The sequence below is a fragment of the Saccopteryx leptura genome, chromosome 13 (genome assembly GCF_036850995.1).
Source record: "Saccopteryx leptura isolate mSacLep1 chromosome 13, mSacLep1_pri_phased_curated, whole genome shotgun sequence".
In the NCBI taxonomy this organism is placed as follows: Eukaryota; Metazoa; Chordata; class Mammalia; order Chiroptera; family Emballonuridae; genus Saccopteryx; species Saccopteryx leptura.
In genome coordinates this window covers 12,431,775-12,455,310 of record NC_089515.1, presented here as the reverse complement: position 1 = coordinate 12,455,310, position 23,536 = coordinate 12,431,775, and the positions used below count along the sequence as shown (strand labels likewise).

General features: G+C 44.3%; 1 protein-coding gene across 2 annotated transcripts in view; it reads right to left on the bottom strand.

Annotated features, from left to right (window-relative positions):
* Positions 1-23,536, bottom strand: part of HSPA12A (heat shock protein family A (Hsp70) member 12A) — a 135,473-nt gene that overhangs the window by 111,695 nt on the left and 242 nt on the right. For both annotated transcript variants that reach the window (XM_066355778.1, XM_066355780.1), the window contains exon 2: positions 8,578-8,665. In XM_066355778.1, coding sequence (XP_066211875.1) covers positions 8,578-8,665 — 88 coding nt within the window. The remainder of the gene's footprint in view (positions 1-8,577; positions 8,666-23,536) is intronic.

Here is a 23,536-nt window from a genome sequence, read left to right as displayed (position 1 = left end):
CTTTTCACTAGCACCCCACCCCCAACCTCACATCACCCAAGACATCTCACTGAAGGAGCGAGCATAAAAGGTGCCACCTCGTCCACACGGGACAGCTCTGAAGTTTCATTCAAATGGCCCGTGTGGCCGCGGGCTCCAGGAAAATCTTCCGCTTGCAGATAATGGGGGTTCTCCCTCTTTTCAGAGAGATAAGTCTTTCTAATGAGAAGTGCTATGTTTCAGGTTCTCGAATCATCGAGATTTTGGTACATGGATCCCAAGACTCCTTTTCATTTCAAAGGTTACAAATTGCTTCCAACGAACCATTTGCTTGGCTATTTTATTATGACTGCGCTTCTGTTTCTGTTGAGAAAAAATAGTCCTTGGACTGTTTTAAAACAATTCCCAAACTGGTCGATGTTGGGAGGGGTACAAGGAATCCAGTCACCTAGAGAGAGCTGAATTGAAATACTGTGTCAGCAATTCAAGTCACGACCTCCATGTTCAATGGCGCTCCTCCCTGATATCCATCAGCTGTGCTGCCGGTGGTTGAAAATGAAACCCACAGCTCATCGGGGTCATCTGAATTGATAACCGGATACGGCTGAACTGTATTATAGAGTCAGGCGGGAATGCACGGGTACAGGAGGCCATTCCCCATTCCCCACCCACATTTGTTTATTTCATATTTAATAAAGGGAGAAACCCCACCTGCCTTTTTTTTTTTTTTTTTGCCTGGGGGTCTAGAATTGAAATGTGCACTGCAGAAGGCCTGTGGTTTTCCACAGCTCTCTAGAAGCTTCTGAAATCTTGCTTTTTTTCATACAGAGGCTTTGTCTGTCGTGAATGAACCCTGGCTACGAAGTCGACTGGCTTGCTTAAAACAATGGAGCTTCAGAGACAACAGGAGAGAAGGTGCCCAGCGCTGACCCCCACCACAGCCACCTGCAGTCATCTCAGGCGAGCCACTCCTGACGCTGTCAAGTTCAGGGACAGGCTGGTCTTCTATTCACTCCTCCCCTGGCTCTGGCGGAGGAAATCCAGTGGGGTAGGGTGGGGTGGGGGGGTTGCAGCATCCTCATATCTACACGAACAATTCTGCTTAGGGTTCCACGGGGCTCCACCACCCCTAGAGATCTACCAGGCTGCTAACACAAGGAAGAGAAGGGGAGAATCAAGACCATTGTTCGAATATTTCAGGCTCATTCCCCCCTCCCTCAAAAATACCTCTGCCTCCAAGATAGGGGTCATTCAAGCTAATCTGCCGAACAGGAAGATGATATAAGGTCCCCTCGCTGCTCTCTGCGCGGGGGTGGGGGGGGTGGGGGGGGTGGGGGGGTGGGGGGGGTGTGTGTGTGAAAGCAGCCGCCCAGCTTGCCGGGGTCATCAGGTCAGACCCTGGGTAGTCATCCTGGATCTCACCGCGCACTCAGCACCCAGTTCAGCACCGGTTCCTGTTGACCTGTCCTCCACCATGACGCTCTCATCTCCAGCGTCAGTCCTCTCCGTGTCTCCGCCAGGTCCTCCTGGCCTCCCACCTGCGCTCCTGCACCAATCCGTCTGGTCTCCCCGCCTTCTGTCTTACCTCTGCTACACGCTGCCACCGAGCTTACCCAAACAGGGACAGACCTCATCACATCAGTCCTCTTTTCATTCTCCCTAAACACCTTAGCCTGGCATCTGAGCTCCATCCCAGCCAGGAACCTTCGAGCCTGCTGACCCTGTTGGCCCCTTCCTTAGGTGCCCCACCCCTCAGTGGGGCCCCGCCCTCAGCAGAGCCCCGCCCCCAGCAGGGCCCCACCCCCAGCAGGGCCCCACCCCCTCAGTAGAGCCCTCTCACCACCAGTTCTTTTCTCTGCTCAGCTGCTCCACACCAAGTGGGACCGCAGTGACCGAGGGAGGGGGACCCAGATGCATCTCCACACTGCCCCCACCACTGTGAGGGCCCCATAACACATTTTGGCTACTTTATGGACCACGATCGAGGCAGGAGGATGGGGCTGGAGTTGGGGACTTGCGCAGAGGACAGTCACTGGGATCACTTGGAGAGGAGTGGGGTTGCGCCCAGCCTGTGAGAGGACTCGGGTGATACCTAGTGCCTGCCTGTTGTTTCCGCCACTCCTGTGGCCACAAAGGCCACAAATATATGTGACTTCTCAGTCTACATCAGACAGGGCCCGTTAGCACCACCTGACACAGCAGACTACCGCTCTTCCTGGAAATACTGTCTTCGTTCGACTTCAAGGACACCTGGTTTCCTCTTCCTTCAATGACACAGCGTCCCAGACTCCTTCCGTGGTGATTCCTCATCCCCGTGAGCTCTAAAAGTGGGGGCGCCCCTGCTGCTGTCTGCAGACCTCTCTTTCCCATCGGCGCTCCCTCCTTGAGTCATCCCTCCACTCCTTGGCTTTAAACACGTGTGTGGTACAACACCCGGTCTGGCATTTCTAGTCTGAGCTCACTCGCCGCCACTCACCTGCCTAATAGGTAGCTAACAGGCCCCAAATCCAACGCCTAACCTCCTCCTCCCAAGCCTACCCCTCCCCCGGCCATCTGTGCCTCAGGAATTGGTGGCTCCATCCTTCCTTTTGCTCAGACCAAAAATGCCAACATTATTGTGCATCATTCTTACTCTTCTCTCTTTTTCACACCTGCATCCAGTTGCCAGAAATCCTGGGCCTCCCCTTCCAATATCTGTCACCCTAATCCAAACCAGTTCCCAGCTACACCTTGCAATAGCTTCCCAACAGGTCTCCCTGCCTCTCTTCGGCCAATCCCACTCCTCACCAAACTCATCTCAACATGACCACTGAGGTCCTTTAAAAGTGAAAGTCAGATCATGCCACGCCTCCGCTCGAGAGTCTGGCTTCCCAGCTCAGAGGAGAAGCTGGAACCCTCACCACGGCCTCCGAGGCCTACCTGGCACCCAAGGCAACTCCCACCTCGGGAGCTTGGCACCAGCTGCGCCTCTGCCCAGGGTGCTCCTGCTCAGACAGCCACACGGCTCGGCCACTTGCCCTCCTCAGGCTGCTGCTCACATGTCACCTTCTCAGCAAGGCCTCCTTGGGCTCCCCACTTTAAATGCTAACCCCATTCCCACCCCATCAACCATATCCCTCATTCAGCTTAATTTTTCTGTATCATTTATCATTCGACATATTTGTTACAAGTGGTACACACACACACACACACACGAGAATGTAGAGTGAGGACAGGAATTTTTTTTTTTCAGAGGCAGAGTCAGAGAGAGGGACAGACAGAAAGGGAGATGAGAAGCATCAATTCTTCATTATGGCACCTTAGTTGCTCAATGATTGCTTTCTTATATGTGCCTTGATTAGGGGTCTACAGCAGAGCTAGTGACCCCTTGCTCAAGCTAGCGACCTTGGGCTTCAAGCCAGCAACCTTTGGGCTCAAGGTAGTGACCCTACGCTCAAGCCAGATGAGCATGTGCTCAAGCCGGGGACCTCAGGATTTCGAACCTGAGTCCTCTGCATGCCAGTCTGATGCTCTATCCACTGCACCACCGCCTGGTCAGGTAGAAATTTTCATGTTTTTTTTTCTGAAGTTGGAAACGGGGAGGCAGTTCGACAGACTCCCGCATGTGCCCGACTGGGATCCAACCGGCATGTCCACCAGGGGGCGATGCTCGGCCCATCTGGGGTGTTGCTCTGTTGCAACCAGAGCCATTCTAGCGCCTGAGGCAGAGGCCATGGAGCCATCCTCAGTGCCCGGGCCAACTTTGTTCCAGTGGAGCCTTGGGAGGGGAAGAGAGAAGAGGAGAGGAAGGAGAGGGGGAGGAGTGGAGGGGTGGAGAAGCAGATGGGCACTTCTCCTGTGTGCCCTGGCCGGGAATCGAACCCAGGACTCCTGCACGCCAGGCCGACGCTCTACCACTGAGCCAACCGGCCAGGGCAATTTTCATGTTTTATTTACTGCTGTATCCACAAGTGGCAGGTGGGCATCCTGCTGCTGTTGCTAGTTCAATATTTTTAAAGACCACATTCCAAAAGGGATATAAAATGAACAATCCAAAAATGAAATTGAGAAAACAATTTCATTTACAATAGCACCAAAAATAATAAAATACTTAGAAACAGACAGAAGACATGTAATACTGATACTCTGAAAACTACAAAATATTACTGAAAGAAATTAAAGAAGTCTGAACAAAAGGCATTCCAGGTTCACGAACCAGAAGACTCAGTACTGGTGACACAGCAGTACTCCCCAAAGTGATCTACAGTTTCAAAACCATCTTCATAAAAATCCCAGCTGGCTTCTTTGCAGAAATTGACAAGTGGACCCTAAATTCATATGGGTCTGCAAGCGATCCAGAACAACCAAAACAATCTTGAAAAATAAGAACAAAGTGGGAAGACACATTTCACTTTGCAATTTCAAAACTTACTACAGAGCCTCAATAATCAAGACAGTGTGGTAGTGGATAAGGACAGACAGGTAGACAAAATTAACTTGAGAGTTCCAAAACAGCCTTCAGAGTTCACATTTATAGTCAGTCAACTGCTCTTTTTTTTTTTTTTTTTTTTTTTACAGAGACAAAAAGAGAGAGAGAGGGATAGACAGGGACAGACAGACAGGAACGGAGAGAGTTGAGAAGCATCAATCATCAGTTTTTTGTTGTGACACCTTAGTTGTTCATTGATTGCTTTCTCACATGTGCCTTGACCGTGGGCCTTCAGCAGACCGAGTAACCCCTTGCTCAAGCCAGCGACCTTGGGTACAAACTGGTGAGCTTTGCTCAAACCAGATGACCCCACACTCAAGCTGGCAACCTCGGGGTCTCGAGCCTGGGTCCTCCGCAACCTAGTCCAACACTCTATCCACTGCGCCACCGCTTGGTCAGGCTATAGTCAACTTATTTTTGACAAGGGTGCTAAGACAACTTAGTAGGGAAAGAATAAGCTTTTCAGTACATGGCACTGGGACAGCTAAACATCATACAGAACAATGAAGCGGGGCCTCCTACCTCACACCGTATATAAAGATGGGTTCAGAATGGGTTAAAGACCTGTATGGAAGAGCTAATACCATAAAACTTTTATTAGAAGAAAAACTTAGACATAAATCTTTGTGACTTTACATTAGGTAATGATTTCTTTAATAAAACACCAAAAGCACAAGTAAAAAGACAAAAAAGTAAATTGGACTTAAAAATTTTAAACTTTCGTGCTTCAAAGAACACTATTAAAGAAACCAAAAAGACAACCCACAGAATGGGAGATGTTATTTGCAAATCATATATCTGATAAGGGATTTGCATGTAGAATATATAAAGAACTCTTACAAATCAATAATAGAGAGACGTAACCCAACTGAAAAAATGGGCAAAGGATCTGAATAGACATTTCTCCAAAGAAGGTATACAAATGGCCAATAATCACATGAGAAGGCATCAGTGAAAAGCAAATCAAATGAGATGTTACTTCACACCCACAAGGATGACTATAATAAAAAGGACAGATAATAATAAGTGTTGGCGAGGATGTGGGGAAATTGGAACCCTCATATACTGCTGGCTGGAATGCAAAATGGTGCCATGGCTTCGGAAAACAGCCTGGCAGGCCCTCAAAAGTTTAAACACAGAGTTACCATATGACCCAGCAATTCCACTCCTGGGTATGTACTCAAGAGAAGTGAAAACATGTATCTGCACAGAAACCAGTACATAAATAAGTGGGAACAACCCACATGTCTATCAGCTGGCTAAGGGATTAACAAAATGTGCCATATCCGTACAGTAGAATATTATTTAGCAGTAAGAAGTGAAACACTGCTGCATGCTACAACATGGATGATGAACCTTAAACGCATCATGCTAAATGAAGAAGCAGTTTAAAAAGACCACATACTGCATGGTTCCATTTATATGAAATGTCCAGAATAGGCAACTCTAGAGCAACAAAAGCAATTAGTGGTTTCCCAGAGCTGGGGCTTTGGGGGAAGGTAGAGAGTGATTGTTAATGGGTAGAAGAGTTTCCTTTCGGGGTGATGAAAGTTCTAAAATTGATTTGAGATGGTTGCAGAGCCCAGGGAGGGGCTAGTACTGAAACCAGAAGTGAATCATGTCCCAGGATAACAACAGTATGAGGAAAAAAAGGAAGAGGAGGTCACTGAAGAAGAAAAAGAAGAAAAGGAGCGTTGAAGGGAGAGACAAAATTGCAAAGTGCATCTTTGGAGGGAATTTAACCACAAAGGAGCTCCCTGGAGGAAAAGTTAGAGACAGGCAGGTAAACCTTTCGAATATGGGTAGTTTTATCTGTTCACTTATCATTCATGAGGCCAGCCTATTATTAGTCGATTGTATTAATTTTCTTTGTTCATAAACATCCTGGGTATTGAGAAAATAACTTGACACCACAGAACAGCACGTGCTCTCCAAGGAGAAAGGACTCGGGACAGCAGGAAGGAAATTCACTGCTACTGAGCACCTGGTATGTGCCAGCTATTGTCCCAGGTGTGCCTATATATGTTGTCTCTAAACTTAATCTTCATAACACTCCTTTGATCGAATCAACAGACTAAATAGTCTGTTCCCCCGGTTCCATTTCCATCGCCCATATTAGAGAAAACAAAGGCAGCAGGTGGGGAAGGGGTCACTGGGTGAGAAAAATAAAGCTAAAAACGTCGTTTCAGACGCCCATCAGCGTACCTTCCCGCCTCCTTTTCAGAGCTGTCACCTTTTGGGTCTGGTCCTAGATTTTTCACCAAACATTGCTTTTTTCAGGTCGCTTTTCCCTTTTAACACAGCACTGCCCCCAAATGCTCATATATTAACCCTTGCCATTCCTTGTCCAACAGACCCACTACCACACTTAGCACATGTATGTGAGTTTATGCGTTCCAGTGCTGGTGTATTCGATTCAGGCACAAAGAAGAAGTGCCGTCTTCCCTGCAGGATCGGCCAGAATGTCAAATCCAAATTCTGGACACGGGTGTCCTGTCCCTGCCACGGGACTGCCTCCTTGCCTTGTGCTTCTGCAAGGCTGCCGAGTGCCAGTGGGATTTTGTTTAATTTGTTAAAAAAACAAAAAACAAAAAAATGTAGGAGAGGAGAAAAAACAAAAAATAAGCTAATCATAGCAACCCATCGTGCGGTACTCAAACTTAGCATGTGTTTTATGGTCAACTGAGAAATTCAAAGAGCGTTGCAGAAACACCTGAAGCAAGCATGAAAAGTAGCAGGATTGCTGTCAATCACTTTTTGTTTCTCAGGCAACGTGTTTTTTTGTTGTTTTTTTGGCCTGAAAAATCATATCAAACAATAAATTATTTATTGAGCAGCTACTATGTGACAGGTGCTCTAATGCCAATTGAATGTGATGGGGTTTTTAATTATTGCCTTTTCTCCTTTAAAACATTGAAGGCATTGATCAGGATGCTTTAGCTGTTTTCTCTTCAAGCAATTTTATGATCATAAATGTCTATGCTGAATTTTCTGGGTCTTTTTTATTTTCTTTTGTTTTCTTCCTACTCTTGTTGGGGGTTTTTTTGTTTGTTGTTTTTCTCGCCTAAAATTTTCTTTTCTTTTCCTACTCTCTGATTTTTAGGGAGAAAAAAAAAAATCTAGCATCTGGGTCTCAGATCACTTGAAATGTCTGGGCTGGGGATTGCTAATGACCTCCCAGAGATAACCCAAATTGCTGATTTAGCAAAGCCCATTCTTGACCTTGACACAAGACAAGACAGGCAAAGGGGAAGGACTTGGCAGGGAGCAGTGAAAGAAAAAGGATCATAGAGGCGCTCAGATCTCCCCAGTCCCCACCCCCATTCAGCAAACACCTGGCTGAGTTGGAAAACATGACCGGTCCAACCTTCCTATTGGCACCAATTGAAGCTGTCAGCTCTAGGCTTGTCACCAGTTGCACTGGGAGGCCCCGGGCAGCCACAAGAGCCCTAATTAGGCAGAAATGACACTTCTACAACTGACCTGCCAGGACCTTTGGCAAACCATTTAACATCATTAGTTAACATTTTTTTAAAAAGTGTGAATGTAAATGAACAGCCAATGGCTTTGAATGGAGTTTGTCGGTGGCATCTCCCCCCAACCCCCCACCTCCCTGCTCACTCTTTCTCTTTTTACATGAATAGTCCACTTGTTTTCTCCAGAATTGGAGGGAGGCGCTGGGGGATAAGGGAGAAGAGGACCAGTCCTCCAAGAGGAGAGACATGTTAAAGCACAAACAAGCTGGGGGGGGGGGGGGACCACCTCTTCCTGCCTCACTATGCGCCCAAACAGAGCGGAGCAGGGGACAGGGTGTGCCCAGCAGGCTAGACCCATGCCAGGTCCGCTCCACGAGCCACAGACAGCAGCTGCTCCAGGCTTCCGGTCAATGGGAAACGATTTCATTTCCTGACCCCAGTAGTGCCTCCGTAATACCCTTTCGCTCACACCTCCACCCACTTGGCATTCCAAACAAGCAGGTGTTTTGCAGCCGGTTAGCCAATGTCTTACGTCTGCTTATGTCTCTATGGACCTGCTTCACGGGTTCCTAGTTCCTCTCCAAAGGAACGAAGTTCTAGGGTAACCGTTTCAGACGCTGCTTTGATACTTACACACATTAGTTCGTTTCCTACCTGAGGCGGTTGCTTCCCACCTTGAGTCACACTTCATTTTGCTCTTTGCTGTACAGCCACAGAATCCGTACACGCCAACACTCTCCATCTGTGGGAGGGGAAAAGAGTTTCGCCGTGAAAATGTCCCTGTGTTTTTCTGTCTCCATGCTGCTGTCCAGTGGTGCACCCGTGCTGGCTGACAGAGGAAGAGGCAGCTCGGGCAGGAGACAGGTTTTAGACGGGCAGCGGAGGGGCCCGTTCCTGCGGCCTTTGCACTCACCGCTACCTAACTCTCTGTGTGGCCCTGGGCAGAGCGGTTGGCTCCGAGTCTGGCCGGCTGCTCTCATAACATAATGCCTTACAACTTCAAGTGAGAGAATAGACAGAAGCATGGTAACAACCGGAAAGCTTGTAAAAGGTGTGGCATTGTGGACCAAGAAGAGCTGCCAAAATTGAGAAGCTATGCCTGTTTCTCATCTAGCCTACATGGAGGAGAGGAGAAATGGAGACTCTGTCCCTGTTCCCCAAGGCCCCTGCGCCACCAGCACGTCCCAGGTCCCTCCCTGCCCCCTCCACCTGCTTTTTCTCAAAAGGACTGTGAATTCTACAAAGAGAAGTGCAAGGTGCAAAGCAAATCCTTAAAACCCGAGGTTATATGAGCTTTTTAGCCTCTCTGTTGGATCCTAAACAGCACGAGGGGCAGCCTGTCTGGTGAGCCTCCGGATTTCTAGAAGCTCGGAGAACAGTGGCCGGCGCACAGTAGATGCACAATAAATGTTTACTGAGCTGAAAGGCGGTGCAGCTTGCAGAGCCGTGCTGGGCGCAGGCAGGATGTGTGTGCTTTGGGAAGGTTGCACACATCCTGAATTTGGAGAGTTTTAACTTGTCTCTGAATTAAAGACGAGTAAAATCACGCGGGCTGCGTGTGGTTAGAGAGGGCCTGTAACTCGTCGCGAGGCAGAAGGAAAAGAAAGCAATCTTAGTTTGGGGCAGAAAGCGAGAGAAAATACTGGAAAACGTCCTTAATAACAGTAAATGGGGAAGAGAGAGAGAGCAGCTCATCGTGATGGAGCATTTAGTGCTTTTAAGCTAAATACCACAGCATATTAAGCAAATAGAGAAAAGCCAGCTAGAAGATGTCAGCCAATTGAAGCGAACAGTGCTCAGAAAGCCGATAGGAGGTGCCCGGCTTTGACCCCTTTCCCCATCACATGCCTGGTCCGCGCCTGCTTGTTTAGTGCGCCTCTCCTCTCCAGCTGCGGAGCTTATTGAAAAGCTCTTGCTCCCTGCCTGGTTTTGGCACATTTTCTGCAGGTGCCTCCTACTGCGGCCACAATGGGCTGCTAGGGAGGTTCAGACCTGTCAACAGCTAAGGGGAGGGGGTGGCGGTGGTGGAGCCGGCGCAGCCGTTTGTCTTAAAGGGCCAGTGACATGGTGCGCCGCCGCGGAGTCTGCAGCACCGGCACCTGCTAATGAGATGAATCCTTTCTCCCGCTCTCTCTTTCTCTCTTTAATGATTTAACTTGATCGCTTTGGTTCCATTCTGGAAGGGGAATTGCTCCATTGATCATATAAAGTAATTGCCTGTAAAACATTGCCCTGCGACGACAACGACTACTTCCCTGGCTGAAAATGTCACAGCAATTGAAAAGCTCTTAGCCCAGTTCAAGAACGAGGGGGCTGGAGAGAGCAGCCTTTGTATACGTCCCCAAGTGCTTGCATGTTTAGAGTTATAAGTTTTGGGTGTGACTGATGGGATTTCAAGACAGAGAATTTCCCTTCCTGTAGCATTACAGTATGATTTTGTGTGAGGTTGTGGGAAATGAGCCAAAGTGAACTCAAAACTCCCTCCACCCTAAAATAGTCCAGGGAAAGACATCATTTTCTTCATCACCCAAGCCATTCTTTCCTGGGAAGCCATGAATGCGAAGGGATGCCTGCATGGGTCAAATGTGATTTAGGAGAGCATCTTCCTTCTCCTCGCACAAGATGACAGCATCTTTGTCTAGGAGGCAGCCCAAGCCTGGGTTTAGGAAAGGAAGGACTGACGCTCTAACTGGGTAAGAGTTGCTGATTCTTCAGACTTGTCACTTGGCGGCAGCAGTGACACATTGTAGGAACAGGGACTACACACTTCAGTTTTCATAAATACTTTAATAGTTGTCGCCACACCAACATGAGAGTAATTCACCTGGGGAAAATCACTTTGTGGTAGGTATGAACCGGCCAGTAAAATAAACAGCTGTTGGTGATGGTTTCATTCTCCTCTGACAGGTGAACGCCTATATTTGTATCTGAATGAAAGAGAGGTTTTTCTTCTTTCTTTTTTTTTTCAATTTAATTGGTGGGAAGCAGCACTTGTTAAGTGAGATGTGGCCAGGTTACTAAGATTACTAATTTGGGAACGACGTTTCAGGTGAATCACCTTCTAACAGAATGAACCATGATTTTTTTTTTTTTTTTTTTTGTAGCTGATGAAGTAAGCAGTAATCATACTTATTACTGTACTTTCTTAAAAGGGCAAAAACATCTGCCTGCTTGACACATAGAGAGAGTATGGGGTATTCAGTAAAAAGGCCATTTAAAATGATAAATCTGAAGAAAGCTGTAAAACTTTTTACATCTAAACCTCTAAAAGGTCATGGTACTAGTTTCATAACTTGTAAGTAGATGCCGCAGGGATTTTTTTTTTCCTTAGAATTTAGAAATTTTGGATTTTAGCATTTTAAATCTTATAATATTGTCAGAATACACAGATATTCAGTTACGGTGGTGACATATTCCACAAAAATATGATGTATATAATAAACGATATTTTTTCCTTTACCTATCCACATAGTGAAGAGAATTTTTTAAATTCCTTAAATTTAAACGCATTAAATAAATTGACTCCTGAACAGGAAGAATTACATTGGCGGCCTTGCACAAATGGCCGGAGATTTATTTATGGGAAGAGGAGGCAAAGTCTGTGCTTCTATAGCTTGTATGAGAAGTTTGTTGTTGCTGCTGTTGTTTTCGTTTGTAAAATGAGGATGTGGAATTACATGACCCCAAAGTTCAGCCTGGCTGTATGATTTCCTCATCTACCAAAATGATTTCTACAATGGCAAATGAACAAGCAGTTAATATAACCACAGTTGTGTCTAGCAGCTTTGCCTATGAGATAGGCAGGGGAGACAGAGTAAAAGTGGGTTGAGTAAAGCCCCTGCGACCAAGATAGGAAGTCTGGACTACCAAGGCTGGAGTCCCATGCCCGCTGGTAGGAACCTCCAGGAATGCGCAGGGAAGGTGGCCCGCACCCTCAGACCCCGTGTCCTCTGCGTGAACTCCCAGAGTGAGAGTGTGAGTGGATGGCGTTAACACCATTCATCATATTTCTGGATGGGGGTAAGGAGAGCATTTGAAGAAGAAAAAGCAAACCAAACAAGCCCATTGTCAGCGGAATGAATGTCAGTCCGACGGGAGCCGCAGGACTGGTCTCCTCTTTGGTTTCTTTGCACATGATGCAAAAGGTCTGTTCAGAGACAGCAAAATGGCCTGTCTCATAGTCTTGTTCCTCATGGGTCTTTGCAACACATTTTAAACCAACTGACTTCATGAGGTCAAAATTCACCTTGAATTACGTTTGTTCGAACTTCATACCAAATAGGGTTGGTCAAGATGTTGGGCGTGCGTTTGAAAATCAAAGAGTATATTTTTAAATGCTGCATCATTCCTATATCCAAGCACACCTAACTGATGAGATGTTTGCGGAGTGATGAGAATTATATCCTGGGCTACAATGTGATCATTCTGAAGGGGAAGAGCTAACACTTCATAATCGTAAATTTACTTATGGAGTGAGAGCCACGGACATTTCAACCTGGCCCTCTATTTACTTAGCATTTACTCTTGTTACCAACATGTATCTCAGTCACTAAAAGTTAAGACTTTTATACTTTATATTTAAGTATTAAAAAGACTTTTTATATTTAAATAAAAAGTTAACATCAGGCTGATGGATAACGTACCTGTTGAAAAGCCTGTATTCCCTATACAAGATGTCCTTACTTTCCAGTTAGAAAAGGAGGTCACTCTGAACTTTGTTTTATGGCTCCTGAATTAATACAGAGCTACTATTGATATAGATATTGATATTGATATTGATATAGCTAAGGGAAGGAAAAGATCTTATATTTTATGCCTTGGTCGGACGCAGGGGACCGTTCTAAATGAGTATCTCAGCTGCAGTTTGTACGACTAAGTCAGACGTGACGGAAGCTATACACGCAGAGACCTCGCTTTCTCCCCCATAAAGAGCCTGGTTCTACTTTTTTATTTCTTGCAACCTTTTTAGAATTACGTGCTGCAAAGTTTCCTTTCTTTCAAAAGTCAGAAAGCACTGAACAGCCAAAGGAGTGTTTCTATATTCTGCTTTTTCTCCAGTTTGTCTGACACAGGATCAAAATCCCTTTTCTCTAATCATATCCTTCCAGAGTTATAGCTTATCTTAAAATACCAACTGAAAGAGATGCATTTTAGGAACAACACATGTATGACTGATCCAAAAGACTAGTCTTAGATGCCTACCATAAGAAACCCTAAAACTTTACCTACATATTTTGTCAAAAATAGATGAGGCAGGATAGCATGAGGTCTATAATCCTAAAGCCTGAATTTGGAAAGCAAGGTGAGTCTCTCATAAATACAGTAATTGTATAGGCTGATAGTATGTAAAAGCCAAGCCTTAACCCTGGATGGTACAGGCGTGTATGTGACATTCTCTGTCCGATCCACCAGCCAGGGTCTAGTTTTGTGCCAAGCAGGATAGTGCTTTCTTCTTAGCATTAAAGCTTGAAAAAAGAGTGTGGAAAGTTCAAGGCATGCCCCTGGTGAATCAGAGTCAAACCCAGACAACATACACAAAGGAAGGTAAGAACAGTTCTCTTTAGTTTAAAAACAAACAACAACAACAAAAACACACACACATGGTGATTCCTTTTGTTCTCATATAACAAATAATACTTGGAGATAAAGTCTATTGCAAATATAAATTCAAAAAGAGCTTATAATTTTGAATTCTTCATTTTGCTTGCATTTCCTGCTTTTGCAGATTTATAATTATCTCAAAAAAGACAATTAATTCTCCAATAATAGGTTTATGAGAAATATAGAGAAAAAAATTATTACAGATAATATTTTCCTTGCAATGGTCTTAGTTAAAAATTCAAATAGATTGTATTTCCAGTAAAGTAATCATTCTTAGGACAATATTCATTCTGAAGTTTATAAGTTGATAAACATATATTTTACTTATTCAAATACCATACTTTACACATTATGTTTTTTGTTCTTCCTCTACAAAACATAGTTTTTTATTTTGTATTCTCAACATGAGCACAGCAAATTTATTTTCCCCTTATAAGCAGTCAGCCTAGCTATAAAGAAAAGAAAGCATCTATGATTAGGCACCAAAGCTGAGTTCGGATCCACAGTTAATAAAAATCCCAACAAGTGTTGACATAAAATAATTTTACATCAAAAAGAAATCTGGTACCGGATCTCTAAGATTAGTACTCTATGTTTAAAATTTAAAGGTACAAAAATTCTTCAGCGAGTACAGTATCTACAGTTACCTGAGACAGCTCTTCTCTATGAAGTGACCTGACTCACGACTTTGGTTCACAATCCTCTCTATTTTCAAATCCCCATAAAGTTTATCAGAATGGAGTGCAAATATTTGGCCATGAACTTTGGGCAAGATGGTTACCTAGAATAGCTCAGGGATATTTCAAATCACTCAGTTGTTTAGAAATCAATTCAAATTTTTACAACAGTCTAACAGCAACTGTTGAATGGGACGAGCTCCGTCAGGGAGCTTTGCGAGTCCGACCAGGGCAGGGGAAGGGAGTGGGCCCTGGATCGCTCACGTGGCTTCCTTGGGCCCGATCTCCACGCACACAAAAGAAACAGAGGTCAGGACAAGCACGCAAACACTTCTTTTCCAAACCTCACTTCTACCTCAATTATTTATTTCCAGTGAAAGTGCTATCACACAAAATCATCCTAATATACAGGGAGGGGCTGGCCAAAGTAGGCTTACAGCTGTACGAATGGAAAGTAATACAATAATTAATAAATAATAATACAAGAAAAAAACTGTGTTTTGCATACTCATGATTGTAAATCTACTTTCGTCCACCCCTGTGTATCAATCATTTCTGAGTCTTAGTGTGCTAGATTCTCCTGCACTTTCCTTTTCCTTCCTATCCCTAGACTGTAACACAAAAAATGTGGTGTGCAGACTACATACAGCCCAAGCGGAAGGCACGTGTCTTTAACATGTTACAATTATTTCCACTCTAGAAATAACATTGTAGTCTTTCATTCTTACTAAGTCTCTCTTTCAAGTTTTAGTGGAAACATTATTTGTTTCTGACTTTTATTTCTATAATGCCCACCTCAGATGTTGAATGCATAATCACAAAATATAATAACTGTATTAGTTCATTAAAAACAGGATCCATTATCCCTTGTTAATATACAATTCTGTGTATTTTTTTTAACTGGACAGAAATTTAATCTAACACATTAGGCTGGTAACAGAGATTCATCCACAAGTGTCAGCTTAAATAAGTTTGGAAGTCCACAGGGCTCCAATGATAACTTTATATGATTGTCACATATAAAAGAGATACAGTAAAATCAAATCAATATTGAGGTATTGGTGTAAAATTATTTTATTTGCTAAAAATTCCTGGAAATTTACTCCCCCCACAAATCACAATTCTTCAGGAAATAATCCTCACCTGAGTCTGTGACTAGCATTTTAAAAAACTATTCGAGTAACGAAAATCCTCCAAATTCTTAAACAGGACCGAAAAAACAAACAAACACGCAAATCAAGGAAGAAAAAGAGAAAAACAACAACACGAGACAACCCTACACTTTGCCAATAACAAATGTAAAGAGTTGAGACCTACATTTGTGACAAGAAAAAATTTTAAATCCCACAAATAATTTTGCAAAGCTTCCCGTTTTGGAGATGAACATTACCATAAGATTCACAGCCAGGCCGATAGACGTCACCAGTTATAAAAGCAGAGGCTGTCTTGTCGTTTTGCTAAAAAGAAATAGATAATTCCTCTTAAGCAGATTAACTTAAAGTACATTTTCAGAGAAGCTAAAATCCCCTTCAACCAGGGTCTTAAGTTTAATTACAAAAGTCGAACAATTTATTAGCTCTCATTTAAGTGCAGCAACAGAATAAGTGGTCACACAACTCTCAGGGGCCAGGAGACAAACCCAATCAATATTTGCCTTAGTAACAGACAGAGAAAACGTTTTCAGCCATAACTTGATAAAACCTCTACCTGGTTCACTTAACTGGGCCTCTTCCCCTCTTTCTTCTTTGCTGCCCCTATGTGGAAAAAAATGGTTAACTTTTCTTCATTCACAATAAACGCTATGACTGTTTTTAGTTTGCTACTTCTATATTTAAAAAAAGAACTAAGAATTAGAAAACCTGGCTTTTGAAGAAAATGTTATAGGTACTTGCTTTATTAGCCCCATTATTATGTCACAAAATATTCCTAAATTGTATCTACTTCTATAAACTTAAAAATTATCCATTTAAAAATGGCAAAATAGCTTGCTTACAGGATTTCTCTTGCTCGATGTTTTCCCTTTCTCTTTACTGTCTGAACTCACTAGATAATGGCCCTTCTTCCAATTTCATTCTGCGTACATAGAACTGTGTGTCTATACCTGAAAAATACCAATTAAACTGCCAGTGGCATCTCTGACAGTATCTTTTGGTCTTCAGTGTCAAAGCTCTTTGAACAAATGACCGGAAGGCTAACGCTAAAACAGCCTTTGACAGGAATGCCAGCTTTGGGCGCTCACTTTAGGACTATAGCTCTAGCTCTCTGCTTTATTTGGGAAGAAAGGGAGAAATAACCCATCAACTTTATAATGTGCACAAATGGTAAAGGTTAAAATGAAAGTGAAAGATTACCAGAAGTTTTGATCACCTCAAAAGGTCACTAATACTGTTTTTAAAGGGAGGGGAAGTTCCCCTTATCATTTAATGCAATTCCCTCTGAACTTCTGTACAAAGCCAAATAAAGGTTTTCAGATAAGTAATGCAAAACTGCTAAAAGTGCTGTATTTTCCTTGTCCTCGATTTCTTTGGTAATAATGACATCATTTACTATGTGTTGGACACAGTGGGAAGAAGTTCATAGGATTTTAAAATTTAATTTCATAGCAATCCTATGAAACTGAAAATATTAGCAACAGAGAAATGGGCTCAGAGAGGTTTAGGAACTTGTAGAAGGTCACACAGCTGGGAATGGAAAGAACTAGGACTTGAACCCGAGGGGTCTGATTTCAAGACCCACTACTTCTAGGCCATCATAGCTGTATCCATTATCAAACCATTCCTGGTGAAGTCATTCTCTTTCTGACATGATCCATGAAGAAATCTTTTAGAGCCCTGGCTTCAACCTCAGCTGCACACTAACATCAGATATTAAAAAATACTTATGCTTGGGCCCCACCCTTAGAGACTCCGATTTCATAGGTCACTACTACAGCAGTGAATAAAATAGAAAATCCTTCTCTTCATGATGCTGAAATTCTAATGGTGCTTAGTTTCTAAAAGAATCTAGTAGAATCCCCAGGTGATTTTAATGTGCAGCTCAGAGCGAAAACCAGTGATCAACTGGATAATATCACTTATCTAGGCCTCTTACTCCAAGCCCTCAAAGTAGGCAACTCAACTGGCAGAGAACGGGCCAGAGTCCAACAATAAACAGCTGACCTGAGACAGCAGAATCTCTTAGAGAGTGCTAGATTTGAGAAGCAGAACAGCCCAATGGGAAATGCATGGGCAATGGAGTCAGCTGGACCCGGGTTTACACTCCAGCTCCACTGTGTAACCTTGGGGCAATCGCTTGTCTTACGTGGTTGTTACAAAGACTCAATGGGATGATGCACAGAAAGCTCCAGGCTCATAAAAGTGCTCCATCAATGGTAGTTGATGTTGTGGTTTTGTTGTTATTATTACTACAGTGGTAATGACTACTGCCAGAAGGCATTAGGAATGAAAAAATCAAATCACAAAAAACCCCACATTTTTATTAGTCAAGTAATTTCTACTTTTATTACATAGCATTTAATTTGCAGCTATTTATATTGCAATTAACTTGGCAATCATATTTTCATTCATGACGACTGGGTAAGGGTAACATTATTAGTCCCTTTTTCTAGATGAGGAAAAGAACATTTCCATCTATTCTGTCTCCAGTTTCTATGATTCTATGATTAAAGACACCTGCAATCATGTTCATTAGTTCCCTATGAAAAATGATATTCAACACAGATGGCAAATGCAGGAAAGAAGAATTAACAAGCACTTGATAGCAAGCCCAAAATAACACCTAACTAATCACTTCTGAACATTAAAGTCATGGCAAACAAGTTCCAATTTATATAAAGATGTCAGAAAGAATTAAGGAGAAATGAACAAATACATTTTTCTTTATCCTCATTCATTTATAAAATGTCTGACATGGCTTAGATATTCTAGTTGAAATACAGACAGAAGAATGGTTAATTTCTTCTCTGAAGGGTTCCATTAGCAGATAGGAATACACTAATAATGTCTTGATATTTTATCTTAAGTCAGAGCTACAAAGTAGAGAGACACAATTCCTTGGTTCTCAATCAAGATCTCCAAGAAGCCCATGGACCCTGAACAAGAGTCCCATTACTTCAGACATACACCTAACACATTCTCAACACTGAAGAATGGCTTGCCTGTAAACAGCATCTTTGTCATATGTACAAAGTGTCCATGAATGAAATACAAATGCTTCTAGACATACTACTGAATTCATAGTCACTATATGTAACCACTATTACATGGGAAGGGAGTCCTCAATTTTTTATTGTTAAAAAGGAGTCTTCAGGCATGCTCTTTCTCCTTCTGGAGCATGTCATTGCCTTTCCTAGCTCTCTCATCTCTCAAGGTGTGGTCTCTCTCTCTCTCTCTCTCTCTCTCTCTCCCTCCCTAGTAAGCTTCAGGGTCCATTTTTGCCTCTAAATCATTTCCTGAGCCCATTTCTTCTACGGCTCACTTCTACCTCTGTGACTTTCTAAATAAACTTTCTCTTATAGTTTGAAAAAAAAAAAGAGTCTTCATCAAAAAAGTTAGGAAACACCAATCTAGTAGAACCCCCTCGTTTTATTGAATAGGTCCTAGGAGGTCTTCGGGACAGCTGGGATTCCAATCTGGGTTTCCCAATTCCCAAACGGTCTGTCGCACATTATACATCTCTTCCAAAGAGAAGTTAACAGTCATGGCTGTATCCTTTTTCTTTTTTTTTTTTTTTTTTTTTGTTTTTTTTTTTTTTTTTCATTTTTCTGAAGCTGGAAACAGGGAGAGACAGTCAGACAGACTCCCGCATGCGCCCGACCGGGATCCACCCGGCACGCCCACCATGGGGCGGCGCTCTGCCCACCAGGGGGCGATGCTCTGCCCATCCTGGGCGTCGCCATATTGCGACCAGAGCCACTCTAGCGCCTGGGGCAGAGGCCGAGGAGCCATCCCCAGCGCCCGGGCCATCCTTGCTCCAATGGAGCCTTGGCTGCGGGAGGGGAAGAGAGAGACAGAGAGGAAAGCGCGGCGGAGGGGTGGAGAAGCAAATGGGCGCTTCTCCTGTGTGCCCTGGCCGGGAATCGAACCCGGGTCCTCCGCACGCTAGGCCGACGCTCTACCGCTGAGCCAACCGGCCAGGGCCTGTATCCTTTTTCTAATATTCCTTCTCTTTCTAAAAGGGGAGAATATAATCCTACCCTCTCTCCCTGGGTATGTTCCAGAATTTTCTATAAATCCTGAACCTTTCTTTTCTCTTTCCTTCTCTTCCTTTCCCTTGCCTCCTCAAATCCCCAGTTTATACCTTCAGGGTTGGCGGTACTCCACTCCACCCCTTTCAAGCTCTGATGCTCTGGAAGTGCGCTTGGAATTGAGCCTTAATATGAAGGTACTAAATAAGGAATGTGTTAAGTATGTATTAAGTATGCATATGCTGGCTCTGGCCGGTTGGCTCAGTGGTAGAGCGTCAGCCTGGTGTGCAGGAGTCCGGGGTTCGATTCCTGGCCAGCGCACATAGGAGAGGCGCCATCTGCTTCTCCACTCCTCCCCCTCCTTCCTCTCTGTCTCTCTCTTCCCCTCCCACAGCCAAGGCTCCATTGGAGCAAAGTTGGCCCCGGCGCTTAGGATGGCACTATGGCCTCTGCCTCAGGCACTAGAATGGCTCTGGTTGCAACAGAGCAATGCCCCAGATGGGCAGAGCATCGTCCCCTGGTGGGCATGCTGGGTAGATCCCGGTAGGGCGCATGCGGGAGTCTGACTGCCTCCCCATTTCCAACTTCAGAAAAAAAAGAAAAAAATATGCATATGCATGGATATATTTTACAGCTAAAACCCCAGAATTTCTGTATCTATGGAAAATAAGAAAATTGATATATTCATAAATAATCATTTTATTTTCTCTGAATCTGTCAACACTAACAGGTTCTTAAACCCCTAGCATACCAACTTTCCAAAATGCTTTCACGTCTTTTATTTCAACTTATTTTTCCAATTGGTCACTAAAATATAAGTACCACTGGAGTTCAATTAGAATTTAAGTGCCAGGCCTGACTGGTGGTGGTGCAGTAGATAGAGTGTCAACCTTGCATGCAGAGGTCCCAAAATCTAAACCCCGTGCTCTGACTTGAGCACGGCTCATCCAACTTGAGCTCAGGCTCACCAGCTTGAGTGCAAGGTCACCAGCTTGAGTGTGAGATCATGGCCATGATCCCAAGGCCATTGGCTTAAGCCCAAAGATCTCTGGCTTGAGGCCCAAGGTCACTGGCTTGAGCCCAAGGTCACTGGCTTGAGCAAGGGGTTACTGGCTCAGCTGGAGCCCCAGGTCAAGGCACATATGAGAAGCAATCAACAAACAACTAAAGTGCTGCAACTACAAGTTGATACTTCTCATCTCTCTTCCTTCCTGTCTCTCTCCCTCTCTCTCTAAATATAAAAAAAAAGAATTTAAGTGCCAGAATGAGAAGAAATGTTATTTTGATTCTCAGCTTTCCTCCACAACATCTAAAATAGTGCCTGGTACATGGGTGCATTCAATTAATGTTGATTGAGTGAGTGACAGAAGTAAACAGGAATGACAGGGTTACTTATTCATTATTTAGCCTACACACAATTTTATTTCTGAGGAGAAAATGATCTACAAGGAAGAACTGAGTCCCTCATCTTTTCAGTCTTCAATTCTCCTGTAAGATTTGACTTAACATCCTTCCCTCAAATATTTTTAATGTAATTCTTCAAAATTATATTAGTAATGCATTCATTTTAGGCAAATCAGATACTACCAATATATAAAGAAAATAAAAGGCCCTGTGATCCTATCGCCCAAGGATGATACAGTTAACATGCTCATATCCTTTCAGACTTCATTCTGTGCATATGTACACACACGTCTGACATGTTACCAAACCCTCTGCCCTAGACTCCAGGATTTGAAGTTTCTTCTTTTATCCCTAAGCCCTTTTTGTTTATCTCCTATGATAGCTCCTTACCCTCTTCTTACATCTTAAATATATCCCTTTCCCAATATTTAGATCCTTAGTTCAAGAGGATTTTTTCCCTTTTCTTTCCAGAAGATTCATCTATTCTCACTCCACTTGAAATTCGTTGTGGGTATCTGTATTTTCAGTCTTCCCTTTCCTCGGGGATGCCAGTGCCCTACAGGTCTAATCAAATGTATCCTGTTCCAACCAAACCAAATCACTCTCTCATTTACCCCATTTCTGTCAACTGCAACAAAATTTTACAAGCTATCCTTAATGGTGTCTTCTTTGGTTCCTCAATCTCACTCAAAGTGATTTTCACCCTCCCTTCCTATTATCTCTTTCTCCTTTCTCTTCCTATTGCTACTAAAATTATTTAGGCCCTTATATCTATATTATTTTCTGCCCGAGTCTCCTGTGTTTTGTATAACCAAGCAGCCACCCAGGTTACCCACTGCTGCCACTTAACTCCCTACAATACCACTTCCATCTTGCCTATCCTATATTCAGAAATGCGGGATGGCTTCCCACTCTTACAGAATGGTATTCTAGCTCCTTCACAATCTCACTTCAGACTATTTTTACATCCTGTTTCTCACTGTTCTTAAAAATAAACCTTTTGCTCCAGCCAGCTTGGTGTACTCAGTACTCACCCAACTCCAAAACATTCGATTGTGAGTTAGGTATTTACTAAGCATCTATTATGCACAAAATCCATTCATTCATTCAACAAATATTTTCTGAGCATCTGTTCTATCAGCTGATTCAGCTGGGGATGAAAAGACACACCAAGTCCTCGTCCTCATGGAGACTCGAAGACATGGTGGTCCCAGCTCAGGATACTGCCAATGTTCTGTCAAAGTGTCAGATGAGTCAAGGAATCCCTGCAGACTGAACTTTGTGGCCCAAGCTGCTAGTAGGGAAGGACTTGGAAAAAAGGAAGGGCTAAGTGAGGAGAGCTGGAGTGTGGGAAAGGCTTCTTTGATGTAGGACTCAACGGGGCATTGAAGGAAAGGCAGAGCAGAGAACGGGTGCCCTCCACCCAGGGGGCCGTGAGGACAGGTTCCAAGGTGGACGGCACAGCGGCAGCAATGGCGCAGGCTTATTCTGCACAAAGGCTCGTTCAACACGATCCCACAGAGCACATGCTCCATCCCTGCGGGGGGGGGGGGGAGCAGGCTCTGCATCACAGGAGGATGACTCAGACTTGGATCCTACCATGGAGAGATGTTCCTCTAGCAAGAATAAGGCAGGTCTGTGATGCTTTAGTACACCCCTCTCCCCGAAAGTGAGACGTTCCATTAGAGCTTCGGAAAAAACATGAAGTTCAGAAACAGGTGCATGTTGGGGTCCCTATTACAGTATTTCAAGCATCAAATGTTTTTATACATGTACATGCATCTATTGTAAATAGCTATCTTGTTTCAAAGTGTTTTCTCACTCTTTCTCGTTTCTCCCTAAGTGCCCAGTGAATCAGGCCGAGTAGGTAAAGATGTGTTTTCCAGATGAGCAAAGTGCAGCATAACCAATCTAAGTGATCTGCTTGGGTCAAAAACACAAACACGCAAGAGTAGACCACGAACACCCGGTGCATCTCGGCCCATTCTTGCAGCATAAGTATAGCGCACATCAGAAGTTCTATAATTATATATGACACCTGGCCCGTGCCAATGAAGCCAAGCAGGCAGCTTGCATTTAAAAGGGCAGGACGCAAGCAGCCTGTCAAGGTCCTGGAGAGGGACTATGACCCAGTGATAGTCTTCCATTCCCCCTTCTCAAGTCTTGCCTGTAACACCCCCTCTCTTTAGCCTGTCCGAACCACAACCACCCCTTAAGGTTCACCTCAAAACCCTTATGGACACTGTTTTTTCCTACCGCTGACTTCACCCCACTAATCTCCCCGGGGGAGGACGCGCCAGAACGCCCAGCGAGTCCACTGCTCGGCTCAGGACAGGCAGTTAAATACGGGCCGAATGAACGAACTCCCGGGACCTGCGCAGCTTAGTGAGCGAACCCTGGGTTTCACCTCCCTCCCCAGGACCGCAGGCCGGCGGGCGCCCTCGCCACCCAGAGGAGCTCACGGGGAACGAGGGGCTGGGTGGCGAAGGCCGGTGCCCGAGTCCCGGGGTCACGGGAACCGGCGCGCCACTCCAGGCTCAAGTCCCCAGACAGAAGCTGAGGCTAACGCCCTCACTTTTCCAAAAGACCCCCCCCCAAACCCTGAGATCGTTAACTATTTCCCCATTCTGTGTCGGGAAAAGGGGTGAAAAACGACGCCAGAATAGCGTTAGTTGAGGAGCCGGTTAGGGAGGAGGGAGGATAAACCATTCCCGGCTCCAGCCGCGGGAAGAACTCGGGACTGGAA